A 12,533-nucleotide genomic window follows, 5' to 3' on the forward strand; every position below is an offset into this window, starting at 1 on the left:
TTTTCTCTCAACAAATGTGTTGTCATTTAACTATTTGCAGCTAAATGACACGGAGACAGAAGTGGTCATTTTTGGTTTCTCTGCATAACCAGCACTCAGGGCCATGTTTGACGCAGCATTTGCTACTATCAACTGAAAAACATTGCCAAACTGAAATTCATCCTGAAAGCCTGTCCTCTCTGTTTCATCTGTCATCAAGACTTTTAACTGATACCAAAAAATGAAAAGCCATGCATTGTTAATAGAAACACCTAAGGACATTTCTCCTACTCTAACTTTAGCCGATGCAAATAAATAAACTTTTTGATTTTGTATGTTTTTCTGTTGCGATGAAGATCGTGCTTGATTTATTATTTCTTTATTTATATGCAATCCAAAACGGATCATTGCAAGCTTGTATTATCCTAAATAATGCTGCAGGGATCATAGACTGTACCACAGGGATGGACCATGAATTGACCTGCTCTGAGATCAGCCAAAGTACAGAGCTCTCACTCACGTCTTCTTTCGCGACACTGCCGAAGACATAACAGCTGCACAAAGTCAGACTCAAAAACAAACATTCATTATATGAGACAAATAAGCGTTGCTCAAGACACTTTCACTATGTTGACGATTGAAGTTTTGGGAACAAAATCCAGCTAGAAGACCTTATATGCGAGAGCAAAAGACGGACTTCTACTAGAGTGACGCATCTTATTCATAAACGATCTTTTCCCCGTGACGTTTCTTTTGCGCGAAACTTAATCAGGAAAGCTAAAGTTCAGGTGGACTAGTTAGAAATGAGTAAAAAAGACAACGGTGAGTGAAGAGTTGTGCTTATGTTTGAATGTTTTCGGTTGTAGTAAGCTACCTGGGGTGTCAGAACGGAACAAAATGTGCTTGTTAGATGTCACTGATAAGTTACAAAGTTTAGCGAAAATGCTATGTGTATGCTAACGCTAGCCACCTATGTATATTGATAAGCTAATGTTAGCTTAGCCCGGCGATTTATTGTGAGGTTCTTCCATATACGCCCACTTTTACACAATGACACATTTGTTTTAAATATCCACTTCGTAAATACATCGTATATGTTCGGTATTCCATATAACAGACTCCAAATCTGTAGTTCATGAAGGAAATTGTCTTGGAAAAGCGCAGAACAAAGAGAAACTAAGATAGAAGATACGTACAGTCCAGTCTCCATGTAATATTAGAAATGGCATAAAAGTCTAGCTATGATTTTTTTTTAGCAGTGTTTCAGGTGTATTAAGTGTAATATAGGAACTTTAGGTACAAGTTGCTATGATGGGACTATCTTGCTGTCATTCACAGGAGCGTCAGTCATCCTTGCCTACCTGAATGAGAAAAACCGACCTTACAGCGCTCAGGATGTCTTCTGCAATTTACAAAAGCAGCATGGGTTGGGCAAAACGGTGAGAATAATATGTGCATCAATACATGAGTAGATTTTGTTTAAACACTAATTAGGGGAACAAAATTTGTGAGCATCAAACAATTTCTAGTTAATTTTTATGCACCAGCTTGGGCCATTTTTTGCATCAGTTTGTTTCAGAAATTATTCTTGGAAAGGTTAAAACAAGATTCGGACAGTAAGGGTGTCACTCATTCTGTATGGCTTTCAAATATTTATTCAGATGTAGATCAACTCTACAAGGCTTCTCTCATTGTTTTTCTACTTGTTTTAAATATTGAGGGAGACGTATCGCCTGCATCCTCACTGAAATCTAATTGCATCCATCCATAAGGTCCTTCTCTGGCAAATATTGAATGATTTTTCTCCACCAGGCAGTGGTCAAAGCCATGGAGCTGCTGGCTCTGGAGGGTAAGATAAAGGAGAAAACATACGGCAAGCAGAAGATATATTTTGCCGATCAGGTTAGTTCGTTCTCCTGGAATGTTGCCCTGCTGTGCACAAGAATATATGCACACATAATCTGACCGCTGCTGCTGCTAATCTCTCCCTCAGGCTCAGTTCAAAGATGTGAACGATGCAGACCTGAAAGCAATGGACTCTCAGATCTCAGAGCTCAGTGCAGAGGTGCAGTCGCTCACTCAGAGCTGCAGACAGCTCGATGCAGGTGAAGTATACCACTGGTCTCTGCAAGCTGGTACTGTTTGTTTCTGAGAGCACAGTTGCAGGCCACAGCATGTTGCAGTTTGATACAGTACACGGTTTGCATTAGACTTGTCCACACTCTTGTTTTTGTCGTGCTGCATTTCTTTGAAGGAGGATGTTGTGAAACCATGTGTGAAATCTGTCATAACAGAGCTGAAGGAGCTGAACAGCTCCCTCACCACAGAGGAAATGGTGTCCGAGATCCAAGAGCTAAAAACAGAATGTTCTGGATACAAAGCGCGTCTGGAGAAGATAAAGTCTGCAACGAATCACGTCACACCGGAAGAAAAAGAAAAGGTGTGCATGTTTTCATCCGACAGCAAACCACCTATAGTGAATATGCTACCGTGGATGTTTGTCTCCATTTCCAGCACAGTGAGGTGTTTGTTAATATTCTAATTTACAGGTTTACAAAGAGCGAGATGTTTACGTCAAAGAGTGGAGAAAGAGGAAGAGACTGGTAATGCATGTTTTTACTAAAGCACATGTTGAAATTATACAGATGAGTAACAAATGAAGGGAAATGCCTCAACCCTTGTCCCCTACTGTGAGGCAATCTGGTGACTCTGTTAGACTATGGGGGTCCACTTGTCCCCTGTAGGGGAAGGCTCATTGGTAATCAATACAAAGTTGTGCGGGGTGATCACCTTTGTCCTGTGATAGAACATTTCTGTCCTGATGGAAGTGGTCTCTACTAGGATGACAATGCTCCCATCCATAGGCATGAGGGGCCTCTGTGTGGTTGTAAGAATCATATACTATGGCCCTCACAGTCACCAGATCTCAACCAAATTGGGAGATTGTTACTAGAGCAACAAATGAGGGAATATCTTTTGGAAGAATGGTGTTCATCCCCCAGTAGAGTTCCAGAAATTTGGAGAATCAGTGCCAAGGTGCATTGAAGCTGTTCTGGCTGTATGTGGCAGTCCACCACCTTCTCCATGTGGGTTTTTCCATTAGTTTGTCAACCATCTGGAGCTCCTCTACAGCCAGATGTTCAATATGTATTATGTTACTGTGATGCAATGAAAGCACCACATGGAAAAGCAGCTGAGGAGTTTTATACACACCTATGATCATACTGCTATGATGTAAAGGTTCCAAGTTGTTCCTAAAATGTGTTGTGCTTTGTCTCTGTCAGGCTTCAGACATGATAAATGCAATCCTGGAGGGATATCCAAAGAGCAAAAAGGAGTTCCTGGTGAGTCAAAGAAGCTAATAAAATCATCTTTCAAAACCTAAAGATCCTGCCATCACCTACTGTTTTGCTTCCTTGCAGGATGAAGCTGGAGTGGAGACAGATGAAGACTGCAAGGTGGCCGTTCCAAGTACTTGAACGAGAAAACGCAGCCTTCTCATTAATGTAATGTAAGCCTGTGTGGTAGCTTTGAAAATAGATTACAATCAGAGCAGTCTGAGCCATAACATACTTTATTTAAAGCCTTTCTTTTGAACAAACAGTACACATTTAATAGATCCTGAAGTAGAATTTTAACTTAAGGTATATATATACAAAAAAAGCCCTTTTGCCTGTAAACATTAAGTCACATCATTTGACAGCACTAATGTAATTTCATAGGCAGCCGGTTTAATTTTTCACTTTATTTTTAAAGCCATTAAACCAACGTGGAGCTTACAAAGTAAATATTAAGTTATATGTTGAAGCTTTAAGAGCTATACATTCTTTGTTGTTATTGTACATCCATGTTACTGTAAATGTTTTTGAAAAGACAAATTAACTACAGTTTATAAAGCCTGGTTATAGGTGAATAGTATGGTTGTAATTAATTGTCCCATTTTCTCCTTAAATCATCCGCTGTAGTTTCTTTTGCCCAGTTATTAAATATTAATGAAAGTATCTTCTGATTTTCAAACTCAACAATAATTTCACAACTCGTCGTTCTCGATTATCTTCAAATACAAACGGTTTTATACATTTGACTAAACAATTCAACACCACTGTAAACTACAGCCTCATGAATTAACACAGCTAAATTGCAACCCACTATAAACCAGTGCTCAACACTATCTTTGTTAAGGCAGAGTTTTTGGCTCAGCTATTGCACTGCATTAGATTTTACAAGTGTAAAATGTAATATGAATGAAAATATTGTGCTTGTAGCAACAAGGCAAGACGGCGTCAAAAATCAGTACTTGAGTGATTAAGACAAGCTACTCTATGGAACCAAAACAACGAAGGCAATGATGTACATAAGCGTTGTCACCTCTTTAAAACAACTGTCTTAAGTACAGAAAAGCTGTAGATATGCATGGTTCACTTCAGCAAACCATAAATGCTGCAGTTTAGATTGACTGACTGTGTCTAAACGGTCTGTTTTACTGTATGGAGCCAACTTTGACAGACTATAAAAGCCACCGACAACAGAGGCCAACATTAAAATCAATGAAATTTCAAAAGATGAGAAATTAAGTTGCTTAATGATTAAAAAAAAACAACACAAAACCTACAACCTGAAAGTTTAATCGAAACAAACACATACTAAACATTTTTATTATATAATATATATATACACAGATGGGCAACAAATTAAAATTCTGAGTAAGGCGTTGGGCCACCATGTGCCACCAGAACAGCTTCAAAGTGCCTTGGAATTATTTTTCAAGTCTCCGGAATGCTAGTGGAGGGATGAAACGCCATCCTCTAAAAAGATATTCCCTTTATTTGGTGTTCTGATGATGATGGTGGTGGAGAGTGCTACCTTACACTTTGATCCAAAATCTGCCATACAAGTTCAATTGAGGTGCAAAGACCACAGCATATGAATACCATCATTTTCTAACTCAAAGCATTTAGTGACCCCATGTGCCCTACGGAGGGGGCATGATCATCCCCGTCTAGATAGAAAGCTTTCCTCATAGGATAAAAATAATCACTCAGAATAGCTTTGCATTGATTTGAGCCCAAACCATGCCAGCAAAATCACCCCAAGCCACCAGACCTGCACTGTTCTCTTAGCGTACACATAAAAAAATGACTCAACTGACCATTTCTCACTTTTCCGTAGACCAGTGCACTATTAATTTCTCTCAAATGTGCTTTTATCTTGGTAAAGAGCTCTCTATGCATTGCAACCCTACAATAATATCCCTATCTATGAAATTTTCTTCTTGCTGACAATCTGATCACAACCTGGGTTCATCTTTTCAGTCACCCTTTCCTACTGCACTGGTCATCAAATGTGCTCGTCTAGACTCCCTGTAGATCTAAACGCAGATGTCACTTTGGTTGCTGTTCCGTTTAAACCAGTGTGAGCGTTCATTATGACTGAAGCTCCTGCCATCCCTGCCACAACAATGAGCCCTACTTCAAAGTCATGTCAGCTCAATCCCAATATCCACCCAGACTTTGGGATTGGGCCTTAGGTCATTTCCTCTTGCCATCTTGATTCAAAATCTAAAACCAACTGGGCCTGTTCAGCATTTCCTACATCGAAGAGCATGACTGGATGTTAACTGCCATGTTTGTGCGACACTCGCACAAAATCATGAGATCTTACTGCTGCATATCACGCTTCAGATTTCAGCGTCTTTGCCTACTTGTCACTACTACATTTATATAAACCTCACACTCAGCCACGATGAAGGCAGTTATGAAGCATTGTGTAGCTGATGCTTCTTATTGTGTGGTGGAATATCTTCTATTATCTGCTGCAGTTTAGGAGTGACTGAACATTTGTGCACTGAGGTTGAGAGGAGCCCTTTAGTTCAATATTAGGCTGCAAATTTTTGCTGAATGTGACAGAAGAGAGGCTGTAGACTCATGAGTTTTCTGTCACCTCTCTCTTTACGTCCATTAGTTAAACAGACAGGCAGCAGAAGCAACACTATCAGTGAGATTACGATACTGATTTACCCCAAAAGGGCAACAACTAGATGCACACGACAGAATTCAGCCTGCCTGTTGCATTAAATTGTCAAATTAACTGACGACTTTACTCTTGTGTTTTCCCTGAAGAATAACAGTCACATGAAGCTGAAACAATTAGCTATTTATGTACAGCTGCATATGTACACGTACAATCAAAAAGAGATCATCAAATGATCCTAAATGCTTAATGCAATGCTACCTTTCATCTCTCAACTAACATGTGATGAGGTAATCCAATTACAGCCAAGGAGTCACTGATGAGTCGAAGTGAGTGTAAATACTGTGGCATGGCCTGAGGCTGACTGATTTTTTTTTTTTACTCCACACTGAGAGGCCAGAGTAAACCCAAAGTCAATTTCTGGGAGTTAACCTGAAGTTTCCCTCAATCAATAAAGCTGACCGTTGAGCTGCCGGAGCACTCCAACGACAAACTCTCGCAGTGTCTAGGAAAGAACAGAAGCAGCACAAAACAGTTACCACGGCAATAACAAGGCAGTGCTTAACGTAATAACAATGTCTGATGTGCTGTCCACAAGCCATCAAAAATGTCCCTTACCTGTGGCTTACAGTGCTCCTCAATCCAGCTGAAAACACAGGCAGACAGTTCCTGAAAGCTGCTCATTGAAACAGAGTTATTGAAAGACTGGAACAGGGAGTCCATGATGCTCTGAAAGATGTTGAACTTGACCTGGTCGGACACCTGGTCCTCTCCCTGCTGGGGGTTGTTCTGGTGGGCCTTCACTATGTGCTCATAGTTTCTGTTTGGTGAGACAAACATGTTTACTGACACTATTGAAACATACATTCCAGGAATTCTTTATTGGGATGAGTTGGTTTACATTCAAAATCCTAACGCTGCACTGAAAGTATCTATATGTGACTATATTCTTTGAATTTTTACTTAAAATCTGATATTGCCTACACACACTGTCAGGGTTGCCTTCAAAGCATTTGTCTGACTCAACACTTTTCTCTCATTGTCCACGATCAGCATTTCTTTAAAAATGTTCTTCTCTTCATATGTCTGGATAGAGAACATTCAGGTCTACGGAATGCAAACAAAGCAAGTATCTTTACGGGGTTTAGGGAAGTCTTAGTTTGCAAAAAAGTAAGTCTAATGGAAAAAGTAGCTTGGCTGAGAAAGTTTGAAACAGACTATCTCACGTTTTCATGATCTTAAGTGCCATCACTTCTTTCCTCAGGACGGAAACATCCTCCTCCTGCTTCTTCTTCTCTTTATGAAGAAAATGGATGTAGTCAATCGCTAAAAAGAAAGAATGAAATGCAACATTTTTACAGAGCCCAGATTTAAATAAATTGCGGAAAGTTAAATCTCTATACAAGGGAGTTGTCCCTTAAACACCATCTGTTATAGATGGAAAAGCTGCTGCTTCCTCTTTTTTCTCATAAAGAAACCCCAACAGAAGTAGACACATCTGTTCTGCATTATATTTTGCCCTTTATTTTTTTGTTTAATCACATCATGTGAGACTATGAAAAGGAGCTGAAAGTATAAAAAAGAAGCTGAAAATAGCGATAAAACCATAATCCTTCCAGTTTTAAAAACAAGTTTAACCACGTAAATGCACAGCACTCACAAAACTTTAAACATCAATGGGTTTAGATGTCAAATGATGAATTTTTTAGATTCTACATATTTATCAGCTCCACTGTGGTTGGCTTCAGGGCATTAAACAATGTGCCGAGGGAATTTATGCCTGTATAAACATGAAAATTTACTCTCTCGTCCTAATTTTAAAGTTGCTGAACACCTAAGGTAATCTTTACAAGTAGCCAGAGTATCAAATAATGCTGTCCAAAGGTTATGTTGAAGACCTCTTACTTTTCTGCAGTATAGTGGCCTTGCTGATCTTCTGTGCTCCCACTGCGAATTCAGACTGCTGCTGGCAGGTCGGGACAATTGACTGGAGGTCATCATATCCTTTCTAATGTGAACAGATGAGCCATTAGCAATGACTAAAAAAAGAAGACACTTTTAAAACTTTAGAAAGTGTGTGGCTCATCTGAGGTAAGTCGCACAGCTACATCCATCTGCAGTGTACAGTAGCTTTACCTTGATGGCATCCCTGCGCTTTTGCTCGGCTTGTGTGTGGGCCTGTCGCCGTCGATCCTTCTTATAGTCCTTATATGATGTCTCGTGCCTGTAGTCACTGTCTTCATCGTCTATTTAGGAACACAGCGAGACTCAACATGACCCATCATACTGGCAGAGCATCTGCTTGCTCACTGACAAAATTAACAATGTAGTTTGTTTTTAACACAGTGAGGATTAATCCATTCAGGGTTCTCGCCAGCGCGTTACGCTGTCAGTTCAAAAGATTACGCTGTGATTAGGGCCGCTACGCTGCCTTTCAAGTTGTGGCATTGTGTTTTGAGCACATTTGCTTGCGTAATATTTCCATATTTATGCGAGAAAACTTCTTTATTGGGGCAGTTGGCGCTGTGAAAGAGTTTTTTTGACAGATAACGCCATGTGCGTTTGTTTTTATCGACTGGGTGCCTATGTCTCCCCACCTCAGCCGTACTTTCCTGTCGATTGACCCGTTCCTGTCTAAAATTAAGAGTCGCTTCCAATCTCGGGGTTACAATTAGCATGTCTCGGTTGTTTCCGTGATGCCATGTATGGTGAATAGTGACCTAAATCATGAACATTTGGAGCATCTGCGTGACGCTCATTGGCTGACATCTGGGTCGGCCGCTCGCGAGATTTAATGAAGGCTATTGCGCATGCGCATAGTGTCGGTCCGTCCCGACCTGCCGTTACGCTGTAAAAAAAATCCTGGTGAGAACCCTGCCATTTTACTAGCTGGCCTGAAACTACAATAAATTGCAAATCAAAAGATTACCTATAAGATATATTTATATGATTTGGAACTCCGAAATCATCCCTATCTCGACTTTGTCTCGACTTACAAATGAAGTCAATAGTGACCTATTGTTCTGTCTTGGTGGAGAAGTTTGTTCATTCTTCAGTCAAGTAAAATGAATGACTTTAGACTTTAAAAATTGACAGAATTTGAACAAAAACTACAAAAATGTGGAACACTTCTGAACCCAGTGAGTCTAATTAAACATGTAATTATCAAGCATACATTTTAGTTTTCAAAGTGTTTAAAAGTCCCTTCTTTGCTATTTTTATTTGCCATTTTCTACTTGAGTCCTTACATGCTTCTCTACTGGACCAGAGCAAGTAAGTACCATGACTGGCACAGAAAAAGATAGCAACCAGGGGTGGAAATGACAAATTACAATTCCTCCTATTGCTAAAACACTCCTGAAATATCTGTGCTTTTTAGAGTTTTTCTTTTTTTATATATAAACGTATGCATTTCATTTCCATTGGAAGCATTTTACAATTAACTAAATTTAGGTTGAACATGAAGAAAATCTTTGGGAAACAAAAGCAACAAGCAAACATTTCTATTACAATTCAAACATTTAACACACACGTCTTTTAAAACTATCAGCGGTCTCAAGTCCCCTCCATTACAAACACAATACCTGTATTTGGCACTGAAGAAGCACTTGTTGAGCCAATGCTATTGGCCCTGGACACGACGGTACCCTTCCGGGTATTTTCAGCAAAGAAACCTAAAGAACAAGACAGTAGTCTAACATTTTTCACAGCAAGACCGAAAATAAATTGATATACATCCAGTGTCAACTGTATAATTGTAGAGACCAGAGAGATTGATGTCACATGGCCTTAACATAAAATAATGTGACAAAAGCCAAAATCTGAACAGATTGAATACTCACTTGGGTCAAAGCCACTGTCGCTGAAAGCACCGTCTGTCTGCTGAGCCATCACCACACAGCAGATGATAGAAAGAGGACAAATAGAGGTTGAGAGGCTGGGATAACAAGGAGGAAATTTGCTCTGCCCTATATACACTACCAGTGAAATGTTTGGACACATCTTTTCATTTAACGGTTTTCCTTTATTTTCATGACTATTTACAATGTAGATTCTCACTGAAGCTTAAAAACTGTTAATGAACGCATATGGAAATATGCACTAAACAAACAATTGTGAAATAACTCATTGAACCAGCACGGCGACCATAACATGCTCCAGCAACACGCCGCCCCATTCAGTTTGCGTTTAGTTGGACCATCATTTAATTTTCAACTAAATAATGATTCCAAACACACCTCCAGGCTGTGTAAGGGCTATTTGACTAAAAAGGAGTGTGATAGAGTGCTGCATCAGATGACCTGACCGAAACCCAATCAAGATGGTTTAAGATGAGATAGACCGCAGAGTGAAGGCAAAAGGGCCAACAAGTGCTCAGCATCTCTGGGAACTCTTTCAAGACTGTTTGAAAATAATTTCAGGTGACTAACTCATGAAGCTCATCAAGTTCATTTAGAAGAATTTAAAATATAAAACATGCTTTGACTTATTTCACACTTTTTTTTGTTTACTACATAATTCCATAATGGACTTCAGTCAGAATCCATCTCCACCTACGGACAATTTAGAGTTACCAATTAACCTAAGCATGTTTTTGGACTATGGGAGGAAGCTGGAGTTCCTGGAGAGAACCCATGCACAGGGAGAACATACAAACTGCATGCAGAAAGATCCCAGGAAGCAGGGATCTTCTAGCTGCAAGGTGAAAGTGCTAACCCCCTTCAGTGACAATCTACAATGTAAATAGTCATGAAAATAAAGAAAAACCATTAAGTGAGAAAGTGTGTCCAAACTTTCAACTGGTAGTGCATGTTGACAAAAGACCAATGACAGAGCTGTTTAAACCCCCACTGAGCATTGTCCTGATTTTCTCAATTTAAGCATACAAGAGGTTAAAAGCTGCAACAAATAAGTACCTCAATCACAAATCTGCTGTTTGATCTAGGGCACCACAGCACAATAGCTACTTAAATGTGTGGTTCCCAAAGCTGGTGCCAGTCATTCTAGTGATTTCAGTGAGAAAAAAAAAAGTGTTAATAGATTAAATAAAACAATTGCTCTCTCCACCTACAATCATAATAAAAGGAGAACTGATACAAACAGCTTTATTTAGGGGTCCCCTACATGACTACAACATTTTAATAACATATCACAGGGGTGTTAATTTACATGACGAAGTATGAGACAGCTGCTTTGCAATTAACAGCTAGAACATTGTCTAACAAGGCGAAGTGGGCACAGTCATTTCGTAAACACAAATATGTCATTTTCTGCGGCTAGACTGTTCAATTAAGCACTTCCAATTCGACTTAAAACGAGGAAATAACAGCGATGAGTGAAGTTTTTTTTGAGGGTGAATATGTATTTTACACACAAATAAACCAGTTTAAGGAACAGGACTTGCCCTTTCAGGAGGCTTTGTTTACCCAACTAGCTAACTAGCACACGGCTACAATTTGAGAACGTTTCCAGACGTCAGCAAGCTAACGTTAGCTAGCTCTGAAGCTAACAAAGCCCGTTCTCAGATGAGAAAAACTTTAACGTTAAGACAGCACGGTGTTTGTCACTTATCGCTGCTTTCACACGCCACACGTACGAACGAATTTAGCAAAAAGTAGAAACTGACAAATACGATGAACTTACTTTCCAGTGATCATCAGGAGACGTTGTACGGTCCGTCATTTTGGAATGCAAAATAACTAAGAGCACTGTTGCCTTCAGGTACTTCACGTAAACGCCTACTTCGGAACACTTTCCAAATACCCAAATACAAAAAGTAATTACAATCTCTCATAGATCCAGCTGCATCGCAGTAAAGAAGTGAATCATTTTTTTTTACCTTCAAAATAATACCTCGAATCCACAACAAACGTAAAAGTGACCAAAACACAACTAATTTGTGCAAACGTAAATCCAAGCGTTACAAATTACTGAAACAGCTGAGAGTGAAAGTTATTTTGTTTGAATAAATATTTAAAACATACGTTTTTGCTACATGATTAATGCAGTGGCGAATCTTCCGTGGGGGCTAAGGGGGACAGTGCCCCCTCCCCCGTTATCTGATAGGCAACCCCGCGTGCCCCCCCGCAAAAAAATTTTTCTTTACGTTACTGATACTCCGATTTCCGACGTTCTGAACGCAACTTCGTTGTCCGACTGCACCTGAATGCACCAATGACTTTTAATCTTTTGATTGTATTTCATTTGGATTTGAAGAAACTTTGAAGACCTTTCCTGATGCTGGAGAAGAAGACGAGCAGCTTTGCACCTTTGCGGTAAGAAGACTGTGGCTGTTTCTCAGTACGTAACTGTCCGTACTTGCATGCTCACATACTCATGAAACATCATCATCGAGACTGCATCGGACCAGACTAGGGTGCATAGATACAGTGGGTACAGAAAGTATTCAGACCCCTTGAAATTTTTCACTCTCTGTGTCATTGCAGCCATTTACCAAAATCAAAAAAGTTCATTTTATTTCTCATTAATGTACACTCAGCACCCCATCTTGACAGAAAAAAAACAGAAATGTAGAAATTTTTGCAAATTTATCAAAAAAGAAAAACTGAAATATCACATGGTCA

At 39.6% G+C, this 12,533-nt stretch overlaps 2 protein-coding genes across 3 annotated transcripts; one reads left to right on the top strand and one right to left on the bottom strand.

Moving 5' to 3' along the window:
- Positions 1-517: 517 nt before the first annotated feature.
- On the top strand, positions 518-3,980 carry psmc3ip (PSMC3 interacting protein). The gene is made up of 8 exons (XM_022205563.2): positions 518-801; positions 1,318-1,418; positions 1,792-1,881; positions 1,973-2,084; positions 2,274-2,419; positions 2,529-2,582; positions 3,264-3,323; positions 3,402-3,980. The coding sequence occupies exons 1-8, from the start codon at positions 783-785 to the stop codon at positions 3,456-3,458; spliced, it is 639 nt and encodes a 212-aa protein (XP_022061255.1). The 5' UTR covers positions 518-782; the 3' UTR covers positions 3,459-3,980.
- mlx (MAX dimerization protein MLX) lies at positions 3,536-11,693 on the bottom strand. Of its 2 annotated transcripts, none has more exons than XM_022205562.2 (8): positions 11,593-11,693; positions 9,792-9,828; positions 9,534-9,623; positions 8,086-8,195; positions 7,855-7,957; positions 7,176-7,275; positions 6,568-6,769; positions 3,536-6,454 (listed from the first exon to the last, which is right to left on the bottom strand). In XM_022205562.2, exons 1-8 carry the CDS (start codon positions 11,629-11,631, stop codon positions 6,398-6,400), a joined length of 738 nt encoding a protein of 245 aa, XP_022061254.1. In that variant the 5' UTR covers positions 11,632-11,693; the 3' UTR covers positions 3,536-6,397. The 2 variants fall into 2 exon arrangements, with proteins under 2 accessions (XP_022061254.1, XP_022061253.1); XM_022205561.2 differs by having other exon boundaries at positions 9,792-9,831; positions 11,593-11,681.
- Positions 11,694-12,533: the final 840 nt, after the last annotated feature.

Source organism: Acanthochromis polyacanthus, chromosome 21 (genome assembly GCF_021347895.1).
Source record: "Acanthochromis polyacanthus isolate Apoly-LR-REF ecotype Palm Island chromosome 21, KAUST_Apoly_ChrSc, whole genome shotgun sequence".
NCBI lineage: Eukaryota > Metazoa > Chordata > Actinopteri > Pomacentridae > Acanthochromis > Acanthochromis polyacanthus.